The sequence below is a fragment of the Pituophis catenifer genome, unplaced genomic scaffold (assembly GCF_029215685.1).
Source record: "Pituophis catenifer annectens isolate HBS135680 unplaced genomic scaffold, rPitCat1.0.hap2 SCAF_2, whole genome shotgun sequence".
NCBI classification, from domain to species: Eukaryota; Metazoa; Chordata; class Lepidosauria; order Squamata; family Colubridae; genus Pituophis; species Pituophis catenifer.
The window spans coordinates 114,273,997-114,299,998 of record NW_027256882.1 but is presented as its reverse complement, the minus strand read 5'-3'; the positions used below and the strand labels follow the sequence as shown (position 1 = coordinate 114,299,998).

The 26,002-nt window shown below is 36.8% G+C and overlaps 1 protein-coding gene across 1 annotated transcript in view; it reads left to right on the top strand.

The window, feature by feature from the left end:
- Window positions 1-26,002, top strand: part of DOCK2 (dedicator of cytokinesis 2) — a 314,912-nt gene that overhangs the window by 208,213 nt on the left and 80,697 nt on the right. The window contains exon 30 of the mRNA XM_070934070.1: window positions 23,855-23,933. Within this exon, the coding sequence (XP_070790171.1) occupies window positions 23,855-23,933 (79 nt within the window). The remainder of the gene's footprint in view (window positions 1-23,854; window positions 23,934-26,002) is intronic.

The following is a 26,002-nucleotide window of genomic DNA, read 5'->3' as shown; positions in this document are numbered from 1 at the left end:
TACAAGCAGCCTTCATAGACACACACAAACTTAAGCAAACCCTTTTAATTTAAACTTACACTTTATTATTTTAACTTCTTCTTTAAGATTGATAAACTGTTAATCTGTTCCAAATAAAGTTGACTTGACATTGGTAATTTTGTCAATGTCTACAGTGTTCAAGTGGTGCTCCAGTTGTTTTGGCATTGCACTCAAGGTGCCTATTACTATAGATCTATTTTTGCTTTCTTTTGCCTGTAATTCTATTTCTATTTACAGGTCTTTGTCTTTTGTGATATTCTCTAGTTCTTTCTCTTCCATTGTCACTAGGTACTGCCGAGTCCATGATCCAGACTTTTTTGTCTTTCTTATGGACAGTTGTTAAGTCTGAGGTGTTATATGGTAGATTCTTATCTGTTTGAATTTTAAAGTCCCAGGGCATTTTAGCTGCTTCATTTTGTGTGACATTATTTATTTTCAAATTATTGTTATTATTATCTCTTTTATTCATTAAACATGAAACTCAGTCAACTGAACATTTAAAAATGTGTCACAAATACAATTGACTGGTGCTAATGGTTGATACAGGTTACTGCCAGTGTCCTAAGTATCAACCAAATATCTTCTTAAAATATATGATGTTCTGAGTAGCGCAGTTTTTTCCGCTGGTGTTATTGCAGGAAGCTGTGTTTTGTAAATTTCTTAGACATGGTACCAAGTGCCCCAATGACAGTGGGTATCACTATTACATGTTTCATCCATAGCTGTGTAATTTCAATGGCCAGGTCGCATATTTCGTGATTTTTTTCCAGTTCTTTTTCTTTGACTCTGGCATGTCCTGGTACAACAATGTCAATAAACTGTACACTTCAGCACTCGACAACCATGATATCGGCATGTTGTGTTACAAATGACGATCTATCTGTATTTGAAAGTCCCACAAAATCTTCACCGTCTCATTTTTGGTAACTTTTTCCACTTTGTGCTCCCATGACTTTTCAGATACAGGTATGCCATATTTTTTACATGGTGACCGGTGCAGGAGTGGGTTCTACTTACCTTTACTACTGCTTCACTCTCGCGCATGCGCAGTCTTCTGCGCATGCGCACAAGCGTTTTGATGACATCAGGGTCGGTGGGCGGAGCCTTTCGCTGGTTTTACTACCGGTCCTAGGGTTCGCAAACTTCTACAGGCAATTCATCCCCTCCTTTGTGAAGATTGCCAAACCCATGATGGACCTCCTAAAGACAGGGAGCCCAGGAACAAAACCCTGCTGGGACAACCTCTACAGTGGAACCTAACCTGCCAAGAGGCATTTGAAGCACTAAAAGAAATGTTTGCAAAGGAACTGGTGTTGAAGCATTCTGACCCCGAACAACCCTTCATCATCCAAGCAGATGCCAGCGACATGGCAGTTGGAGCAGTGCTACTCCAAAGAAATAGTCAAGGAAATCTACAACCCTGCACCTACTCCTCCCGCAAGCTCACAGACACAGAGAGACGATGGGCAGCATGGGAAAAGGAGGCATTTGCAGTGAGATGGACACTGCTAACCTGGCGACACCTGCTGGAAGGGGTCAAAAACCGTTCGATGTCTGGACTGACCACAAAAACCTGGAGGCCCTCAGGATCCTGCAAAAACTATTGCCCAAACAAGTCCGTTGGGCTCAATAGTTCAACTGGTTCGACTTTGTGCTAAAGCACATCCGGGGGGGGGGGAAACCGGGGGCAACCCACCACTGGACCAGTGGACTAATTTAGCAATTTGATCATGTCTAGCTTTATAATCAGTTTGCGCGATTTTGCTGCACTCACATATTAAGTGTGAAACAGTTTCAACTTTGTTGTTGCAAAGTCAGCAGTTTGGATTGTCAGTGGATTTTTGTATCTTCCCTTTCATGGCATTTGTTTGTAGTGCTTGTTCTTGAGTAGCAAGTATTAAACCTTCCATTTCTTTCTTGATGGTTCCTCTCTTAAGCTATGCCCATGTCAAGTTGTTATCACATTTTCCTTTAATGTTTTTCAAGTGCTGTCCATGTGGAGCTTTGGTTTTCCATCCATTTAATGTGTCATCTAACTGTTTTTCCTTATATTCTGCCTTTGTTTCTGTTGTTTTTATAATGTTCTCTATTTTCACAGCCTGAAATAATAATAATTTATTATAAATTATAATTATAATTATTATTATTATTATTTGTTAAGGGAGGGATAAGAGGGATTTAGACTAAATAGAAAGGGAGATTATATTTGTTATGTATTTTTGTTAATTTTTACTGGACCTTTGTTGATTAATAAATTAAAAATTTAGAAATGAGTTTATTGAAAATGGAATGAGATATGGAATGAAGGTTTTCGGGGTTGTCATTTAAGAGAGCAATAGCTTGTAAATTTTGAATATGCTTGTTGAGGATGAAGGGGGGATATCTTTTTCTTACTATCTTTTCAGGAGAGATTTTTAGTTTAGTTTTATCTGTTTAATACAATTCTTAATAAAATTATCAAAAAGAGAAAGGCTGAAGAACTGCTAGAAAACAATTGGTGGGTCAAAGACAAATTGATATTTCAATGAGGAATATTGAACATCATATTGATGTTGAACATATTGATGTTCTTCAGTATTTGAAGGTTTGTACGAGGTAAGTTCCTCACATGCTGACAGCAGAGATGAAAGCTTCAAGAACTATAATTTGCCAGCAATTGTTGTCATGCTATGAGAATAGATATTTCTTCACAGAATCGTGACAGCCAGTGAAATATGGCCCAGGAACTAAACACCACTCCATGGCGTATCATCATAAAAATTTACCTGCAAAGAAGGAGAGATTCAAAACTCATGGTTACAGATTTTTGGGATGCAGATGGTGTTATTCGCATGAATTTCCAGGCACCATTATTAACTCAGAATGTTATACTGCAACATTCAAAATTTTGAAACAATGATAAGGCAGAATTTGGAAACACAAAGGATATTTTGCTACAAATTGATTAAACTGGGTCTCATTCTTCCTGAGCCACCCAATACTATAGGCAATTGTGATGTTGGATTTCACCATTTTACATCTCCCACCATACAATCTAGATTTGGGTATTATAAAAGTTCCACTTTTTCCCAAACTTGAAGGAATACTTTAGAAAGCATCTGTCTGACTGAAATGATGAGGTAACAGGACCCCATAACTTGTTTGAGGATGAAGGACAATTAGTGGATTGCTCAAAAGGAAATTGCTGTCATCCTTGGCATTCACAGGAATATGTGGGTCACTTTATTGATGTTTTTCAATACCATAGGAGTTTGTACAACAAAAAGTCCTCACAAAGTGGAACAGCTCCAAAATGTGAGTTCTTTTACACCTAACAGCTTTAAGAACCATATCACTCTTGGCCAAAGTGTGATAATTATGTGAAGAAGTAAATATAGGTAACAAAAGATATAATTTAAACAATTATTTTCCTATTTCATTTATTAAAATATTTTTATTTAAACCAAAGTTATGGACCTGGAGCATTACTTTTCATTTAGCCCTCGTACTTTATTATATTTCTTGACCGCTACAATACTTTAATTATGTCCATACTCATTTCTCTTTCAGTAGTCAAGCCATTTTACTTAGATTGAATTTTAGACATTAGTACTCATTTCATTTTCTAATGCATTACTTAATTTATTCCATGATAATATGCATCATATATGCAATTAAATGTTCTTTAATTTGTGTTTACTGTAGATGATATTATATGCTCTAGTTATTCTCTCTCTACACATTTCTAAGGTATTTTTAACAGGCATGTAATGCTTAGTTTGTATTACTGTAAATTGACAAATATTAGTGGCTTCATGTCCTCTCTGGGGGTTGGACTAGTTTTCTTTCTTACACTACTGTTGTTACTTTGCCCACCATTTCTTTTAGACAGCAGTAACTATGGAAAGCATATTTCATGATGCATTTTCTGGAGATCTTTGTAATTTTAGATTTCTGAGAGATAAACTATGTCTCTACCAGTGTTTCTCTTATACTGATTTTACTGAATTTCTAAATACATGCAATATTATGGAAATGCCTTAAATTTCTTATCATCCATTATTCCAAGGGAATTGAAACCACTTAGATATTGAACCTTTAGAACAGGGATGTTGATTTCATTCAGGGCCACATCAGGGTTGTGTTGGACCTTGGAGGGCCAGGGTCATAGCCATGGTGACCATGGCCATGGTGGCCATGGCCAGCTCAACATCACTCATGTTGGGGACACCTGTGATGGCCAAGTACTAAGGCAGGACTTCCTTGAGACCCTCACTCACTCTCATTATAATCTCCTCCCTCTCTCTCTCTCTCTCCCTCCCTCCCTTTTCTTCTTTTTCCTTCCCTCTTCATTCTCCTTCCTTGCTCTCTTCCCATCTTTTTTCTTTCGTCTTTTCTTTTTTCCTTTCCTGTCCCTTCTTGCATGCTCAAATGCAAAAGGAAAAACATTTCTCCTTTTGTTTTGTTTTTAGTTTGTTTTGATAGCCCTCTGCAAGTGAAAACAGAGCCTCCTTCTGCCCTCTGCCTGTGAAAACAGAACATGGGAAGGCCGTGTGCAGTCTCCATGTGCCCTGTTTTTGGCCATGACGGCCTCCTGCAGCCCTTTGGCAGCAAAAATGGGGTGCAGGGGGTGCGTGCAACCCCCTGAGCTCCATTTTTGTGGGCAGATCCTTTGCTATTTTCCTTGAGTTTGATACCCTTGCTCTTGCTTTAGAACTTCCACATGGATGAGGAACTGGAAGTGTACATAAGAGAAAACTAAGAACCAGCTAACAGATGATGGTTGCTATAATAACCAATGAACGAATTCCAAGATCCTCACTTTTTGGCAGTGATTTTATTTATTTATTTAGATTTAGGTACGTCTTGACTCCAATAGTATGGAAACAAGTTGTTGTTTTTTACATTGTATTTAATTATATAATGGATTTTTTTTTTGTAATATTGTCATTTATATATTTCCTACAATAATATTTTGTTCAAATATTATAGATGGTTCACTGCACTAAAATAAGAGTAGAATAAATTAACTCTTTCCAGTACAGATGTAACTAACACAATATCCCCTGGGTTGTTACTACAGAACTAGTTAAGACATTATACTTGTGTGTAGCTCGGTCCCACTCACACAATCTATAAAGTCTCTTTCCTCAGCTTTTATTTTTATTTTAAGTCAAAGACTTTCCCAAATAAATATCTAAGGGTATTTTTTTCCTGTAGGTTCTTTTTAGCCATTATTGTTTTCAAGCCCCAAATTTCCCATTTCCCATAATTTTCTGACTTTACTCTCAGAGAATTTATTCTTGAAATGTGGACAAAATTTTCTTTGAATTCATCATATTGAGGACCCATTTGTGGGGGCAATAAGCTGACTTTGTATAAATATACAAAAGAATGAAGGCTATTGCTTAGCGCATTGTAAGCCGCCCTGAGTCTTCGGAGAAGGGCGGCATATAAATCAAATTAAATAAATAAATAAATAAATAAAATATTGTATTACCTGAGTCTTAAAGATTCTAGTTTACTTTGGAAAAAATTGGTTGGGACAAATTGATTTGTTATTTCTCTGTGTTTAGTTGTCCTCTGATTTGAAATACTGCTGGAAAGTACCCATTTTGATGGGGGGGCAAGTTTATGCTCCTCCATGCTCATTGCATAATGATTCACAGAAAATCATTATGGCAAAATTTTGAGCAAATCTTCGGATGACAAATTGTTCCAGGAAGCACAAAGAATAATAATAATTGTATTTAACCATTTCTTATATAAGTAATTGCAGTTATTTTTTCCATGGAACATAAAATTCTCATTGTATTCAAGATGCATCTTCATCATTCAGCAATATAACTCTTACAGAACTTTTTCAGAAAAATCATTCAAAGATGAATTTCTACAACATCCATTGAATGAAGAAAGCTATATCAACTGGAGGTTTTCTAGTCTACAAAGTGACAGGACTGGAAAAGAAGAAATAGCAAGTGCAAAAGTGGTTAAAAAAATGACAAAGGGAAAACTTTGGTTTCTGGACTCCTAGCACATACCGGGTATTAGACTGAGTCTGAGACAAACATGACCTAGATGGATTTCATATGGCTGATGCTGTGCATCATAGGATACTGAAAGGGATGGCTGATTATCTGAGTTTATATACATTGGATTGAAAATATTTGCTAAAATATGCTAAAGATTGAAGTACCAGATGATTGGGTTATGTCAATGTTTCCTCATTTTCAGACTTGGTGACTACTGGTGAGGTATTCTTCATATGAATGCCTGGAAATCTATTTCTAGATTATATCATAAAATATCATTCTGAGTGATCTTATTTTCCTCTTTAATCATGCAATTTTCGCAATAGAGCATGGCAATGCTATGGTATATGCAATGATATGATACCACCAAAACATTATTTGGCTGTACATAACATGGGTGACTTTAAAAGAGTATTCAAATAATTCCTGTAACTGGTCCAATATCAAACTGAGCAAATTTTCATCTGAAATGCTATAGAGTTTTATCACACATTGAGCACTTTTATTAAGGACTTGGTAAAGTGGTGATAAGAATGCTAATAAAATGGCAAAAGATTCCAAAAGGACTTATATTTAATTATTTACACAAATTTTAAAAATGCCTCACTGCCAGTAATTCTAAGTGCTTTACACCATTAAAAGGCAGTGCAATCGTCTTATATTATAGAAGACAGAATTAAAATTAGAAACAATTTTAGGTTAGATTAAAGAAGTGGACAGAAAATAACAGAATTAAATTTAATAGAGACAAATATGAAGTTCTTTCCTTAAGAATTAGGGATATCTGATCTAGTAGTAGCACCTAAATTGTTGATGACAGCCTGAATATGAATCAGTGCACTGACTCTGCTGCTAAAAAGGATAATGTAATTTTAGACTACATAAATAGAAATGTAGTTTCCAAATGAAGCTTAAGTTACAGGAATCCATATTCTGGTTCAATGTTATGGAGAAGATTCCTAACAGAACAATTTTATATGAACATAATCAGCAAAGGCCACGGTGATCTCACATTATGTGTTCAAATCAAGATATTAGGTAGCTAAGTGTCAGAAGAGAAGAGAAGAGAAGAGAAGAGAAGAGAAGAGAAGAGAAGAGAAGAGAAGAGGAGAGGAGAATTTTATTGGCCAAGTGTGATTGCACACAAAAGGAATTTGTCTTTGCTGCATATGCTCTTTCTAGGTGATAATAATATAATATAATATAATATAATATAATATATTATAATATAATAATATAATATAATATAATATAATATAATATAATATAATATAATATAATATAATATAATATAATATAATATAATATAATATAATATAATATAATATAATATAATATAATATAAATAACTATAATCTTGATCTTTTTGTCCACAAAAAAAAAAAAAATGTTACAGAATAATCTGAGTTCTTAAAAAGTCCGGAAATCTGATTTAGGTAAATGACCTTACCTTAAACAGAATGTGTTATGATATTTATTGAAATCAAGTAATTACCATATTTTTGAACTATAAAATGCACATTACCTTTAGAGGAGGAAAACAAGGGAAAAAAATCTGCCTCTCTCTCCATTGCCCATTCACCATCGCCGCAGCCCGTTCATGCCATCTGTTTGCCGCCGCCATGGCCCATTCACTATCGCCGCAGCCTATTTGCTGCAACCCATTCGCCTCCACCCATTCACCACCGCACAGTCACCGCTGATTGCCACAAACAGGCGATGGCGATAGGCAGTAGCTATCCCCACCACCTAGAACAGCTGATCAGCATCACATGCACCCCTTTCCCCTCCCTGCCACAATATTCACTCTCTAAGACACACAGACATTTCTACCCACTTTTTTTGGGGGGAGAGTGCGTCTTATAGTCCGAAAAATATGGTATTACCTGGCCTTATTTAATTGATGTCCTTTATTATTTTTAAGGTTCTACATTTGTTGGAAATAATGGAGGAGTAACTAATAGCTTTGTTTTAAATGATGTTTATGAATGTGTATTAGTTATTTAAACAGGTCTATGGAGATACTCAGTCATCCTGGTCAAGGTGGTCCCAAAGGTGCCAGAAAGTCCATTGCCTCTTGAAAAAGCACCTTTGGGATTATTTAAACAATTTAGTGAGGTAATAAAAGCTTGAAAGAGCCTGAATATGCTATTCTAGTAAACTATTGATAATTTGCTTTGAATAAGATGAAATTAATATAGTAATAAAATGAGGTTAATACAGCAAAATCTCCTCTAAAGAGAATATTTCATAAAGGTTGGTTGCAATAATTGGAGTTGCAACATAGCAGTTGGAAAATTATCTCTTATGGTTTGGATTTGCCCTTTTATTGCTACATTTTGAATTGAAACCAATAAGATTGTTAACATGTCTTTGGATAATTAAGTGACGTGTGTACATTTTCTACATTTCTATGGCTGTATCCCTATCCAGAATCTCAGTAATTCAGTAACTTCACAATTCAATTCTCCACTAATTTTGTTAGAGAAATCCCTTACACTCCAAATATTAGCCACTTGATTTAGGGGGAAATATAATAAAGAGATTTCTGGGAAGACATTTCTCTTACATGCTGATGCTTATGACAATTTGTGCAGAATGTTAATCAAATGAATGTCTCTGTGATACCTTATCACTTCACATATCTCACTTCTGAATTACTCTGCACATCATCTCAAACATGTCAGCATCTGCATTATTCATAGGTACAGTATTTCTAATTCTACAGAACAATGACAATACATTGACCTCAGCTTGCTTTTTACTCCTTTGGGAACATTTTATGTTGCACATTTATATGGGAGATGATGTTTTATATCTTAATTCCCTTTCTCCTTTTATGCGGAGAGAGGCGGGTCATTTCAATATACAGAAGGTATCCATAAAGTATGTTATTGTTAAAAATTAACAAGCGTCTTCTCAGAATATGGATACGTACAGTACAGTGGTGACATTCAATTTTTTTCTCCTACCAGTTCTGGGTGGTGGGTCCTGTGACTGAGTGGGTGTAGCCAACTTGATGTCATTCACATCCATGCCCACTCAGTCAGATAACCCCCCACCAAGCCATGCCCACAGAACCCGGTAGGAAAAATGTGTGTATAAGCACCGAAAGAGCTCATAGTGAATGCTGTGGCAGAGAGAAGCTGAACTTCTCTCCCTCCATTCACAGCAGAGCTGCTGCTCACTTTATGGTCCCCCCCAGTGCCATCCCTCCCGGGGGGGTCAAAGTACCTTAAAGGGACAGGCTGCAACAGCTCCGCTGTGAATGGAGGAAGAAAAGTTAGGATTCTCTCTATTGCAGGATTTAATGTTGAATGAGCTGAGCTGCCGGAAGGGGCAAGTGAGCAGCCGGAAGGGATGAACGGTGACCGGGCGAGTGGGCAGGCGTGGGCGGGGCCAACCAGGGGTGGTTTCTACCAGTTCGGCAAACTGATTCAAATCGTCCCTATTGGTTTGCCCAAGCTGGTCCGAGCGTGTTGAATTTCACCCCTGGTGCAGTATACTGTATGTATATATGTATGCATATATGCATACATATGTATATACATAAATATATGAATACCCTTTCTAGTGTCTTAGTAGTGTCGTAATGTAGTAAATCTCAGAGGTTTTGGCTTATAGCAATAGCAATAGCAGTTAGACTTGTATACTGCTTCACAGTGCTTTACAGCCCTGTCTAAGCAGTTTACAGAGTCAGCATATTGCCCCCAATAATCTTGGTCCTTATTTTGCCCACCTTGGAAGGCTGAAAGGTTGAGTCAACCTTGAGCCTGGTGAGATTTGAACTGCCAAATTGCAGTCAGCCAGCAGTCAGCAGAAGTAGCCTGCAGTACTGCTGTCTAACCACTGCACCACTGAGGCTTATGTTACATTATCACACCATGTCCTTTGTTATTCCACTGAAGATTATTGTTATTCCACTCCTGGTACTACCACAACAGAGAATTTTTTTTCTAGCATTTGTCTTTTACATTGTTATTTAATTTATTATTTGAACACTTTTGCTTTTCTTAAGTACTTAAGCACCTAGGAAAGAGGCTCAGTTTGATCTGCAATGTTTTCTCAAATGAGATACCTTCCATATCAAACTTAATTTTGATATGTTAAACAAGAGTTTCTAGTTTTATAGTCTCAAAAAATGAGGAACAATAATAGGCACTCTGCCCAAGAAACCTGAACTTTGATTGCACCTTAACAAAAGCTAATCTAATTAACAGTACCTCAACATCCAGATCAATTCCAAAACAAATTCTTCTAAAATCAATAAGAATGATTCTTAGTAAAAACTGTAACCTTAGGATCACATGTAAAAGTAAAAACCCAATTGAATGTCTGAGAAGATATGCATAATTTATCTACTGGATATCTACCATACTCCATTTTTAACTGGTGTGAACTATATACATATATATCCATATCCATATCCATATCCATATCCATATCCATATCCATATCCATACATACATACTAAGTAATAATTTTAATTAACAATTTTATGATGTTTGTGTGTCTATATTTTTCTTGACTGTACACCGCCTTGAGTCCTACGGGAGAAAGGCGGTATAGAAATATAATAAATAAATAAATATACATATACTGTACATATACATATACATATATATATGTATGTATATATATATGTATATATATATATGTGTGTGTGTGTATATATATATATATATATATATATATATATATATATATATATATATATATATATATATATATATATATGTATATGGTCTTCAGCATCATAACAGCCTTTCTTCTAATCTGAAAGAAAAAAAGATTTCAACTGGCTTGAACTTTTTTTTAGTATTTTTGTTATTTTAATATATCTACTACTTTTCTTTTATCACCTTACAATTGGAAAACTGTTTTTTTTCTCAAATAATGCATCAGCAAAGCTACTTGATTTCAGTACTAAATATTTCAGTACTGCATATTTTTTGTAAAGAAAAGCTGTGCAATATACCCCCTAAAGCAGCAGACGTTTTCTAGGAGAATACATTCTAAAAACTCTACATTTTCTAAAAGGAGTGTTTTCTTGCTCCTATAATTGGAATTCTTTTATATATAAATTGTACCAATTTTACAAATTGCTGCTAGCTTTCTCTGCAATTTGTACAGTGTGTTTCACAAAAACATAATAGGGTTACCATATGACCTATGGGCTTGTTTTAATATTTATGTTTATTTACCTTAATGAGACATTGGATAATGAGAAGCAAATTATTGTAATTTCCTGTGTTGTTTATACATCTTGAAGCAAAGGATAATTTGAGTATGTATTGGTTTTCTTCAGATATAAAAATAAACTGTAATTTACATTTAAAAACATTAGAGTCTGTCAGTTCTCCTAAAGCCACATACAAAATACAACAGTAATAATAAAATGTCAAGGAAGTATAATAATTGGATTGCAGAACATTTTCTGTTCAGAATTCTAGCCTTCTCATATTTTCTTACCCTCTTTCACAACATTTAGTCAGCTAATAATATAGCAGGTATTTCATATTTTCTAAAAAATATGCTGACCTAGTATATTATGTACTCCTGCATCTTCCCCAAAATTTGCCGATACTTCCTTCTCATGTTTGATATTAACTGTTTCAGCCAATCAAGAAATAACATTAATGCCGAGAATGTCAAAAGAAAAGAGATGCAGAATTACAAGTGAATACAATTCACTTATAAACCTGAATACAATTAATAGCTGGGAGGGTAGTCTCTTCCATGTAACCCTAAAAGGGGGGAAAGTACATTAAGAAGAAAGGTTCTTGCCAATATTTTGCATGCCGTGTTGTTTTTCTATTTTCAGACAGTGCTTAAATCATTTAAAAATATGATCCTCCCATCTCCTGTCTGTGAAGCAATTTATTCTTCTGACTTAATGTGTTGTTTCTGTAGAATACAAAGTGGATTAACTTTCATCGTCTCTGATTAACATTAATTCTGGTGCTCTTGTACAGATACCTTTACAAAGTAATTATATGAAGTCTAGCCCATCCCATAGGCAAATAGCTGGATTGCTCAGCTGCTTCCTTCCCATTTAATTTGTAGTTACATCATCTATGGAGAAGGTAGCACTGAAGGACTTTGTCCATTCCTATCTGTTTGGCACCTTGAATATGGCAGTTCATCCAGCATCCCTGTCACTGGAACTCCTGTCACTGGAACACACTCTGGACTTTTATTTTTATCTCTGGTCAGTGGTTGAATGATCTTGGTAGAGGGGATCTAGACATCAAATCCTTGTCATGGACAGATCATTTGCTCCTCCACCTAGACTTTCCTACCGCTTTCCCCCACCGCAGGGAGACGGAACCGACCAGATGGTTCCGTCCCAGGCGCCTGATGGACCCCGAAAGGTTCCTGACGGAGCTTGGGCCGTTTCCTGAGACTCTGACACACGAGTCGACTGAAGAGCTGGTGGCCGCCTGGGAAAGGACGGCCGCTGGAGGTTTGGACCGCGTCGTGCCTTTGCGGCCTCTGACCCGATGCCGATCTCAATTGGCTTCTTGGTTTTCTGAGGAGGTGAGAGAGATGAAGCGTCGGAAAAGACGCCTAGAGAGCATTTGGAGGACTAGTCAATCCGATTCCGACCGGACACAGGTGAGGTCTTATATCAAGACCTAGCTAGTGGCGATAAAAGCGGCAAAATCTAACCATTTTTCCGCTCTTATCGCATCTGCAGAGAACCGCCCAGCCGCCCTGTTTAGGGTGACCCATTCCCTTCTTCAGGGGGGAGTGCGGGAAGATCCCTTGCAGGGTCGTGCTGAGGATTTTGTGCAATTCCTGCACAATAAAGTCACTCGGATTCGGGATGGCTTGGACTCCGATTGGATGAGTCCACGGGAGGAGACGAGGGCAGGTCTTGAGAATGTTATCTGGGAGGAGTTTGATCCTGTGGCTCCCGAGGATGTGGACAGGGTTCTGGGTAAGATTAGTGCCGCCACGTGTTTATTGGACCCGTGTCCCTCCTGGTTGGTACTGGCCTCCCGGGAGGTTACACGAGGCTGGTTCCAGGGGATTATAACTGCTTCTCTGAGCGAGGGTGCCTTTCCTGCCACCTTGAAAGAGGCGGTAGTGAGGCCCCTCCTCAAGAAGCCTTCCCTGGACCCGGCTGAATTAGCCAACTACCGTCCGGTCTCCAACCTTCATTTTGTGGTGAAGGTTGTTGAGAGTGTGGTGGCACGACAGCTTCCCCGACACCTGGATGAAGCTATCTATCTGGACCCGTGCCAGTCGGGCTTCAGGCAGGGGTACAGCACAGAAACGGCATTGGTCGCGTTGGTGGATGATCTCTGGAGGGCTCGGGACAGGGGTTCTCCTCTGTCCTAGTCCTATTAGATCTCTCAGCGGCTTTTGATACCATCGACCATGGTATCATGCTGCAGCGGTTGAGGGGGGTAGGAATAGGGGGCACCGTTCTGCGGTGGTTCTCCTCCTTTCTCTCCAACCGCTCGCAGTTTGTGTTGGCAGGGGGACAGAGGTCGATCTCGAGGCATCTCGCATGGGGAGTGCCGCAAGGGTCGGTCCTCTTGCCCCTCCTGTTCAACATTTATGTGAAGCCGCTGGGTGAGATCATCCGTGGTTTTGGGGTGAAGTGTTATCTGTACGCTGATGACACTCAGCTGTACATCTCCACCCCAGACCACCCCAACGATGCCCTTGATGTGATGTCTCGCTGCCTGGAGGCCGTGCGGGTCTGGATGGGGAGGAACAGGCTCAGACTCAACCCTTCCAAGACCGAGTGGCTGTGGCTTCCGGCGTCCCGATATAGTCAGCAGGTGCCATCACTGACTATTGGGGGTGAATCTTTGCCCCCCACAGAGAGGGCTCGCAATCTGGGTGTCCTCCTGGACGCACGGCTATCTTTAGAAGAGCATATGACGGCCGTGGCCAGGGGGGCCTTTTATCAGGTCCGCCTGATTTGCCAGTTGCAGCCCTTTCTGGACCAGGACACCCTGCGCACAGTCACTCACGCCCTTGTTACCTCCCGGTTGGACTACTGTAATGCTCTCTACATGGGGCTCCCCTTGAAGAGCACTCGGAGGCTCCAACTCATCCAGAATGCGGCCGCGCGGGTGGTTATGGGTGCAACCCGTTGCGCCCACGTGACACCCCTCCTGCGCGAGCTGCACTGGCTCCCAGTGGTCTTCCGGGTGCGATTCAAGGTGTTGGTCACCACCTTTAAAGCGCTCCATGGCACAGGACCTGGGTACCTTCGAGACCGTCTTCTGCTACCAATAGCCTCCCACCGGCCAGTCCGCTCCCACAGAGAGGGTCTCCTCAGGGTGCCATCGGCCAAGTTATGTCGGCTGGCAACACCCAGGGGGAGGGCCTTCTCTGTGGGAGACCCAGCCCTGTGGAATGAACTGCCCCCAGAAATTCGTAAGATTTCTGACCTCCGGGTATTTCGCTGCGCACTCAAGACCCTGTTGTTCCGCCAGGCTGGGTTAGCAACATAATTTTAAATTGGATGTTTTAAATTTTTGGGGTTTTAAATTAAGCCAAATTTATTTAATACTTTTAAATTATTTTAAATTGATGTCTATTCTGTTTTTAAATAGGCTGTACACTGCCCTGAGTCCTTCGGGAGAAGGGCAGTATAGAAATAAAATTATTATTATTATTATTATTATTATTATTATTATTATTATTATTATTATTATTATTATTATTATTATTATTTTTTTTTTTTTTTTTACCTTAAGCATATAGTGGCGATATCTCTGATAAATATATCATCTCAGATATTAGGAACTTGAGAAGAATAGTTCATGTCTTAAAGTTCCTTGTGTCTAGGGAGCTGGGATATTCAGTCTCGAATAGCAGCTACAACAAAAATATTCTTCCTCATTCTTGTTTACTGTGTTCATGACAGTTTAAGAAGAATTATATTCTCTTAGCTATGGATGCTAAGCAGTATATCCTGTGATCTGTAGAATATTATTGTTGCAAGATTTGTAAACTAAACAAATATTTATTAGTCCCACTTCTTAAAGCTCATGCAACAACCCCAGTAAATATTTGCAGAAAAGCTGTCATAAACAGCTTTTTTGGCTGTTTTCATGTCATGAATCTGGATCAATAGACACCAGGTGTAGCAATGCTAGACAAGGAACTTATGCCACAAATGTTGTCCTGATAGAAAAAAACATTTATGCCATAAATGTTAGCAATTTCCATACCTTTGGTGACATCAGAACAGCTACATTGATAAAGGTTGCCAGCATGACTACAGGTTTTGGAGGATTATTTTTAGGCTCAGGAAGAAAAACAACACAAACAAAAACAGTCTTTGTATTGTTTTCTGCTACACTGAAACTCAAAAGTGAAATACTGGCCAGGCATTCATACACACACACACACACACACACACACACACACACACACACCACTACCACCACCACCAAAGAGACAAAGGAGAATTCTATGTGCAGTGATGAAGTTAGGAGGACAGAAATGCTCTTAGCAAAAGCCATCCCTTCCCTAATTAAATATTTGCACATCTTTAACTCTCAATCAGTGGCTTTAGTCATGCTACTTGAAAAGAAGGAATGCTCTATATGGACCTTCTATCTAGATAAGCATTCAGCATAAAGATCTTTAGATGTGGTTAGAAGTTACCACCATAACAATATTCATTCTGTATTTGGGGACCAGAAGTATTTTTCAATGACTCTAACCATCAACAGCTATTGTTTCTGTCTTCTCCAGTCAAAAGAGATACTATTGGTAATAAAGCATATTGTTTCCATGGCAGAAGCTCTTTCAGAATTGAGCCCAGAATATTTATAATGCAGTATTGCAGGCAAATTTTGCCCAGAGACTGGAGTTCGAGCCTAATGGGGCTCAAAGTTGATTCAGCTTCCTGTCCTTCAGAGCTCAGTAAAATGAGGACCCAGATAGTTGGGAGCAATATGCTGACATTATAAATGAACCAGAAAGTACTGTAAAGCACTATGGGGCAGTATATAAGTGTAAGTTCTATTGCTATTTTCTTAACTTCATGCTTTATGATTTTGATTCTCCCTAACTTTTAATGGTTTTCAAACAGCTCTTAATCTTTATTTTTTTCTTGGTGCATTTTAAAAAGTGGGTGTTGCAAGATATTTATTGCTTCCCTATTCTATAGGACCAAAAAAAGTGATGTGTAATTTTTAAAAATCTATTATTCAATATATTTTTATCTATTACCTTTTATTTATCAATGAGTTACCATTTACTCTCATCCTTAGGGAATGGAGAATATTAGTAATTTATATAACTCTATTTAAGCAAATAGAATACAAAGTCTATCCTACATGCTTTATGAAACATAGAGCAAATTGTCTGTAGATTATTATATTTATAATATATAAAAATGAAGTGAAAGTTGATAGAAGTGCATTTTATGATGAAAGAACATTCTTTTAGCTTTATTGTGAGAAGAATGTTTTGATTAACATACAAGTGACTGTTCAAAAACAAGCTTTTTTAAAAAAAATAATCATAAGTATATAAGTATATGAAGTATATAAGTATATAAGTATAAAGCAAACATATGAAACAGAATTCCTTGAAGATGATATGCACCATAAATCTGCATTGGATTTATTTCAAAATCAAAGTATATTTATGATCAATTATTTGAACTGAAAAAGGAGTGCTGTAGTTTAAAATGACACTTAAATGTTAAAAAAATATGTTTCATTTCAGGACAAAAACAAAATTTAAAAATCCAGATATATTATTTCTCTATAGATTTGCATATGTTCACTCAAATAAGCTTTAATTAATTTATTTGTCCTAAACAGATCCCAAAAATAATATTCAAATTTATAAATCATTAGATTCTATTTGTCAGTAAATGAAGTTCTGAGTATACTATGCTCAGTGTGTAACTTTGCATGGCCAATAATTATTTCTAGCTGGGTTATTTTTTACCAGTTTTGTATTTCTGGGAAGACACATGCTGAAGTATTACTTATTTTTTGGATCAAACAGTTTCTCACCTAGTACATACTATTTATGCAATTTGTCTAGGCAGGTGCTTCTGTTAAGCTATCTGGGTTCACAACATGAGTTTGTCAATAGTTATTACCAAGAAGAAGTAAAGCATGGCAGATGGTCTCAACTGGAGATTATCCAAACCAGAAAGTAACTTGAAAGAGCTCTGGGTTTCCATGACAGTGAAATTTTCCATCATAATGGAATGGAATGTACTCATATGCTGGCCAAAGTGACTTTTGCTAGGAAAACTTACAACATTGTAAAGCAAAAGTGGTGAAAAACTTGATTGCCACCAATTCACCAAATTCTATACTTAAGACAAGGCCTACAAGAATAAAAGGGCAAACTCATGAAAGATGAGTTCGCCTTCTTATTCTCGTAGGCCTTGTCTTAAGTATAGACATTCAGTTCCAATTGCTCTGGGTAGCTTTCTGAGTGGCAATATGGCTAGTGAAGAACGGGAGGGCATAAATAATCGGTCAATTAGAAAGAAATTTCAGTGATATTTATTTGATACTACTCTACTGCAGTTCAGGAAATATGTCTGAAATTGTATATTTGCTCCTTTCTTTATGTTTTTATGGTATTTAATTCTTATTATGTTCTTTGTAATCCACCTAGAGCCATTGGTTGACCTAGAAGGATTGGTTGACACATATAACAATTGAACCTACCAGTGCCCTGTTGAGCATGAGACAGTTACACATGACTGAATGTAAAGGATCCCCAAATTAACAAACCCTATAAAGCACTCCTTTCCAAATCAAAAGTTGCAATTCTCAAAATAGGATCTTGCCTACAAACTCTACCTGTCTGCATTAAAAAGTTTTGACAGGGGTGATCAACCTAGAATTCACTTTTGTTTTTGAGTTAGATATTGTTCTCATTTTATTCCTGAAGGAGGTCTGCATTTTCCAAGAATGCAACCTCAGGAAGAAAACCGTTAAACCTATTATGCATCTGACTTTGAGGGAGAATCTGCTGATTCACTCTAAAACTCTTTTGTATTATTCCAGCAGTTGCTTTAAGGTAGCAAGCTTATTGCCTTCCTTTGCACAATGCACTCACTCTCCTGTGGCCAGTCTCTCTTTTGCTGCCTCTGGGCCTCAAGGTGAAAAATTAAAGTCAGCACTGCAAGCTCAGCATTGACTTTATTTCATCCGCTATGTTCTCCATAGCAGAGCCAGTTGTAAAAGGCCGGCTCCTCTTGCATTTACCAAATCTGAACAAAGCCTGGGGAAGATGAAAGGAAAAAGTGTTTGTACCAGCTTGTAATCCTTTATGCTCTTATCACAGTAGATTCTTTGCCCAAAGGAAAAAAAAAGATATGCGCTCTCATATTTTGGAGGAGGGAGTAAAATGCAATGGAGAATGACAAATACTGCAATTCAGAGAAAGGGTTTGTCATATGATACACATAATCAGTTCCATTCTCCATCTCAAAAGGAATGTGTAGTGCTCTTGTTAGAGGTGTTATTTGTGGTTCTGCATGTTAGAAACCAGGGGCAGAATTTGAAATATCAGGGATGTAATTTTGAGTGCCCAAAGGAAATTTTAGTGGGTTATTTTTGTTGGTCATGATGGGGAGAAGGAAAGGAATGCTACTCCACTGCTTTTAATGTACACTGTTCCAAAACTGGATGAGAGGATTAAAAGTTCAACTACTATAATTTAAGACAGCATCTTTTAATTCACAGCCAGTTTGGCCTACTGTGTAAGGTACCAGACTAGAAACCAGGAGACCATGAGTTCCAATGCTGCGTTAGCTGTGAAAACCATCCTGGTGACTTTGGGTCATTCATTGTTTCTCACAAGGTTGTTGTTATGGGGAAAATAAGAGGAGGAAGAGGTGTTGGATATGTTGTCCACATTGAGTTATTAGTACAGTGTATGTGTGTGTATAAGGATTCACTGGAGAAGAACCTAATGCTGGGAAAGATTGAAGGTAAAAGAAGAACGGCATGACAGAGAATGAGGTGGCTGGATGGAGTCACTGAAGCAATAGGCGTGAGCGTAAATGGACTCCAGAGGATGGTAGAGGACAGGAAGGCCTGGGGTTGCGATGGTTCGGACACAATTTTGCAACTAACAACAACAATATATGTATAATATTTCGCTGATAAAGAAATAAAGGGAGACTAGTATAGATCTATTTCAAGCTATTTAGCTCTCATCAGCTAGCCATACTCTTAGTTGGATTCGAACTTGGGCTGGCTGCATGTTAGGAAATTGTATTAACCTCTGAGCCACAAGTTCTCCTCCCTTCATCATCTTGAGCCAGGGGAGAGATTAAGTGTTTCTTTATCGAGACACCTGGTCTACCCCAGGAAGTATGTGGGAGGGAGCATGCTGTATCCCTTTCTCCTTTCAGCTCCAATCCAGGAGCCCTCAAGTAGTTGCATTCATGACAAACCATTTTATACCAAATTTATATTTTGCTGATAAAGAAATAAAGGGAGTCTAGTATAGATCTATTTCAAGCTTTTTAGCTTTCATCAGCTAGGCATACCCTTACTTAGATTCGAACTTGGCTTCTTGCATGTTAGGCAGTTGAATTATCCTTCTGAGCCACAAGTTCTCCTCCCTTCATCAGCTTGAGCCAGGGGAAAGATTAAGTGTTTTTCTATCGAGACACTTGGTCTAGCCCAGCATGATATATATATACATACATACATACATACATACATACATACATACATACATATACATATACATATACATACATACATACATACATACATACATACATACATATATATATATATATATATATCAGTCAACAGAAGTAGCTGCGGTACTGGACACTAACCGTGATTCATATAATATTGCAAAGATAAAAAAACAGAAGTTGAGACCCATTGCATTGTATTAAAAAGGAGTGGGAATTGATGTTTGTCAAACTTTTTTTTCACTATTATGTTGCAAGTTAGCAACATAACTGGAAAATGAAATGAAAATAAAAATTGGGTGGATGGGTTAACATTTCTTCCTTCTCAAACTTAAGCAGATGTTGGATTTAGGAATGCATAAAGCATTCTTAACTCAAAACATTTGAATGGACTGAATTTGAGTAAAATTCATGTCTTCCAGGAGATTTGTTTTGAAGTCAGAACAATACATGCTCTCACCTGAGAAAAACCTGGCTATTTTGAGTGATGCCATTTCAAGGGTTCTGTTCAAAGAAAACAACTGAAAATAGGACTTTCCTGTCTCAAAATGGGCCTTTCCAATTGTTCCAAATATGAAACAAAAAGTGCAAGTTCAGACTGAAATTGGAACAAAAATACTGGAGCCACTGAGTTTTGTTTTGACATAATCCAGCCAATATTGAATTGTATTGATGCAATGTTTCAACTGAAAGATAGTTCATTTTGAGCTCAGAACAGATATTTCCCATTTTGTGCAGAATGCTATACAAAATGGGTAACAGATGAAAAACAAAATAGTTCCTTCATTTGTTGAAGAAAAACAACATATTCAAAAGTAATATGAAATATAAAGATTAATCATACAAATATGAATTAATCTATGAAGAGAGAAGAGATAATCTTACAGATATTTATTAGCTTCAAGATGTTTTTCATCCTATCCATGAACAAGAAAATGCTCAGTTTCTATAAAGTTTTGTTTGTTGCATTGTGTATTATTTTCTTTTAAAAATCATAAATAGCACACCATATGCATTAGGATCAGGAATTGTCAGTACAGGTATATCTAGCATTAGTCACTGAATAAAACTTTCAAAGCTATAATAGACATAGTGCTCATAATATTAAATATTTTTTCTGATATTAAATATCAGAAGTATTGATACTGTATATTTGAAGTACAGCACAATACAGAAGTTTTTGATATACTGTTAAATATTACGTATTGTTCTTAGCAGAAACTGAGTAGCGTAGTAGCCTAGAAGTAGAGCTCTCACTTCACAATCTGGAGGCTGTGAGTTTGATCCTAGGTAGGGGCAGGGGGTTGGACTAGAAGACCTCCAAGGTCCCTTTCAACTCTGTTTATTCTATTCTATTCTATTCTATTCTATTCTATTCTATTCTATTCTATTCTATTCTATTCTATTCTATTCTATTCTATTCTATTCTACGCTACTCTACTCTACTCTACTCTATTCTTTTCTATTCCTCTCTCTGGGCGCAATGACTAATAGTCTTCTGAGAACTCTGCGTAGGTGTCAGGAGGAGCATCTGGCCATTAAATGCTTGAGTTTTGCTCAGTGGCCCCGAATGCACCCTGATGCAAGAGATTACAGAGTCGTTAAAAGAAAAAAAATGTTCTGTAAAAACTACAAATATTGCATATTAGAAAAGGTTCTTTTGTTCCAGGGATGTCTGGAGGTAGGCATTTCAACTAAATTAAATCGATTCTATTTCTCATTTTGTTACTTCAAAGGACACCTAGATGGCTAGCCAAGCCATGCTGATATGATGCACTTTATCATCTTATCCCTGCCTAGAGTAATGAACCTGAGCATAAAATGAATTTGTCAATCAGGCCACCAGACCCAAATCTAAACTGAATAAATTTGTGAAACATGTACAATATTTGTATGGCATCAATTCAATACATTTTATAGAACTAAGGTTGCATTAGAAACCTTTTAGGGTGAATTTGAATACTAACATTTCCTCAGAGCAGCACTAGAAAAAGGAGACCAATCTCCTAATATTTCCTAAATATTAATAATTAACAATAATATTATTGTTAGGTGTTCTAACAAAATTCTGACTTGTAAGTGATGGTAACAGTGATGATCATGCATACTTTCTGAAATTTATCATAATCTAATACTTGTTCAGAAGGACTCCTTTCTTGGCTTGCTGGTGATGTAACAATAGCACTTAGACATATATTGCTTTACAGTCCTCTCTAAGCGGTTTACAGAATCAGCATATTGCCCCCAACAATCTGGGCCCTCATTTTACTGACTTGGAAGGATAGAAGGCTGAGTCAACCTTGAGCTGGTCAGGATCAAACTCCTGACAGTGAGCATAGTCAGCCTGCAATACTACATTCTAAGTACCAATGAACCACTACTTGCACTCATGTAAGTGACTGAATACATGGAAAGTGGGTTTTGTACTATTAACCTTCAGTCTATCCTCTTTAGCAAATCTCACTCTATACCCTTGAATCTAGGCGTCAGATATTTAGCGATTCTCATCATTTTTACCTTATTTCAGCACATTTGCTGCAGGTAAGTCATTTTCTCTATTGATCTGCTATATCATCATACTGAGCAGGTCAAGATATCCTACGTTTCTAATTGGGCAAGATGTGGCTGGGAATTCCCTTGAAACATATCTTGCTAATTTGAATGCTATTCAGCCAAAAGAAAGCATTATTGTATTCACAGTTTTTCTTAAAAGAATATACTATTAGAATGGTTAGATTAAAAAACAGAATTATTTCACTTCCAATAGTTGTTTCAATGAGAGGATTTTACTTAGAACTAGAGATCCCTACCAAAAATCCTTCTTCTATGCAATTATTAAAGGTAAAGACATCTGGCCATCTTCACCAAATAGGCAGAATTTTAACCAATTGGACAACCTCACAAGAATCCAAGAACTCCTGGTAATTCTTCCTGAAGAAAGGTTAGAAAGCCTTAACCAAAGGCTTCTAGCAATATCTGTCTTTCAAAGGCAAGCTCTATATACAGAAATAATAATCACACACTCATTGTGCTTCTTTCTTATTGCCACTTTATGCAGCAGGCTACCTGGCCTCCTCTTTTAAGGTAGCTAGCTTATTCCAAATGACTTTTGCTTATTATGACCCTATTGTTTTTCTCTGACTGTATGAGAACTATTACAGTCTAGGAATAAACTAAATGTAGAATTGTATTACTTTAAAGTCAAGAAAAAGAAGAAAAGGAAAAGTTGCTCCTGGTTCTTATTCTTATTTTCTTTTTTGTTTAATTACAGGAGATAGTGGCACTTACTTGTTGGGGTCCTATACCAACAGTGGTTTTATTAATTCAAATTATATCCTGTATGGCTAATAGAAAATAATTGGCAAGTAAATATAATTTAATAGCTGTGGGTTTTTATATTGCTAGGCAGTATGTAGGAGGCTAATTCTAATGAGCCAAGACTCATTGTAAATAATTAAAGAAGTTAATATTTCTGTTTGGCTGATCAATTAAAAAAAGCCCTTAGTCCTTTAAAAGTAAGCGTAGAACTATGTCATGGGAAACATATTAAACGTGAAAGATTTATTAGGCTATATTCACACAAACAAACTGTGGTTCTGCAGCACACTAAAAGACTTCCGATTTGCAGTGGTGAGAACTAATTAGAATATATTTCAAATCAGAAATTGAAAGAAATATGACCTTGTATAGAATTTACCATTTATTATACATTGTTGAAAGCAATTCATATTCTAACTCTTTGTTACATGCTGTGCCCTTTGGCATAGCATAACTCTATTAGTTTTGAATGGGAGTAACCCTGTTGCCTCTTATAATCCTGGGCATTGGGCCTGTCCTGTCATAGTGTCAGAAGCGAAATATATTGCTTGGCCTCACTTATTGTGGCTTGGCTCCACTTATGCTGTATGGTATTGTTGTGTGTTTTTGTCTCCTTTGTTTTTGTTATTTCATTGTTTTTTTTAATCTTTTTAATATAATGTAGATCTCCCAGAGGTTATATTTACAAGTTGCGTAGCCCTCCACATAATTTGTGTGTGTATATATATTATATATATATAATAAATATCACTGCTTAGTTTTGCTTTGATGCCAGCTAATGGGTCAAAATTCAAAAATTAATGGCTTGATTTTTCATCTTGTTTTTCTTTAGAGTGTTTCTGAGAGCCATCAACAAATTTTCTGAGACTATGAACCATAAATTTCTGGAAAACATGAATTTTGAAGAACAAGTAAGTGCTTTATTTATTATTATTATTATTATTTAAAAAAAAAACAGAATTTACTAGGTTTGCATCAACTTTTTTTCAATATTTCCCCATACTGTTTGGAATTAGACTGAAAGAAGATGAAATACATCTGAAGGCCATTTAATTTGGGAGAACTATTTCCCCCCCCACAATTTTGGTATTTTGATTACTGTATGGTTCTCAGTCCGATGCTTTTACCAGTTTGGCCAATTTGGACCCAAGCTATAGAATAAATAATCATGTAATACAGGATTATCATATATACATGGATTTTAATTAGAATATCAGAACATTCTTTTTCGGCACAGATATTTTTAATATCAAGAGCTCATTTTACTTCTTCTAGAGTGGGTCTATACTTGGAAAAATTTCAAACTGAGGTTGAAGTGTGGTCCTTACCTTATTTCAATGAAGGAAGTGAGTTAAAACTTATTTTTTTTAGCCAAGCTTGTTTACGTTGGTGTTTCTTTAAAGTTTTAATTGGTATCCCAAAAATCAAAATAAATTTTCAATGTTTGTAAGCTGCCTAGAACCATACAATAAGACTGCATAACACATTTATTTATTTATTTATTTATTTATTTATTTATTTATTTATTTATTTAAAGTAATAAAACAGTTGTTGAGCATTGTAGAAATAAATTTTGTTTATAGCAAGACCGCAAGAAGATAAAGACTTAGCATACCTATCCATTTTTTCAGAGTGAATTCACACATAATTAAATAATATAGCATCAGAGCAGCAAGCAATGTACCAAAAAAGTGAATTATCAGGCAGAATTTGTTACTGTCAAGTAATGTGAGGCACACAGTGTGAAATCAAAATTATATCTCAAAAAAGGCCTCAGAAAAGATCTTAAGATTCCTTTTTGTCCTACTTGCCCCAGAATGTGATTTATAAAATTCATATAGTAAATGTGAATAATATTAATGTAAATGAATGCATAATGAGTAATAGCTCTTTTCAAGCCAGAGTATGAATGATAAAGCATAATTTTCTTTACTCTCTGAGATTTAACAGACTGCATGCCACTGGCATGCCAGATTTCCTTTTTGTTCCCTTCCCACTGTCCTTACTATTCCAATTTCGAGGCTGTGTGATTCCATAGCGAATCTGCCTGGCTTACAGATAAAAGTTAAAATAAAACAAAATATAAGAAGAAAACAAGAAGATAGCTGATGTAACCAACCTCCCACTCTCCCAGCCAATAAGCTGCTCAACTTTCAGGTGGATAAGACAAAAGTAGAAATAATGTCAAAGAAACAGTGGTGGATATCATTTATCACATTGATAACGTAAAAATATCCATGACCAGTTGCCCCACAGCAAGTTGACAGCAGCAAGATGGTCGTGGCAAGTTGGCCAGGGCAAATTGTCCCATTCCATTCTCTGCTAGGAGCAGCCCATGAAGTTATCTTTATTGCAAACCTACATCAGAAATTAATAATATTGCCATAACAATTAAACATTTAACACTTTCCTTTGGTTTGGAACTTGCTATATGCTGATGTTAGAAAGTTAGAGAATTAGTTGGCATAAATGTTTTGCCGATCTTACAAGAAATGCTTGTTTGGGGAGTTTTGATTCCCTTGAAACTTGCGTGCAGCAGCCAAAGCATATTTATTGACTTTTATTATCATTTACTTATTTATGATCTACTAGTTGGGATGTTTGAAAAAAATTATGAAATGTCATTCAAAGCACTTGAAATTTTCTTTTCTTTTTTTGCCCAAATTGATACAACTGAAAATGCAAACATCTGTTGCACCATATTTACTGTATACCAGTGGATGGATATCATACATTCCACAGCACAGTTCTATTTTTTCCCTCACAAAATAACAGGACATGGCTTTCTATGGGTTTCTATACCTGTGTATTTGAATTGTGAGGGAGTTCAGTAATGGGGACAGAATAGGGAAATTTATGACTTTGCTCTGGCCCTGAATCTAGATTGATCCTTTCTCTTTAAGAATTGCACAGAAAATGGGATTCTATCAAGTGAGATTTATTTTCCTCGTGTGGCGATAGAAAACTTCACACATCAATT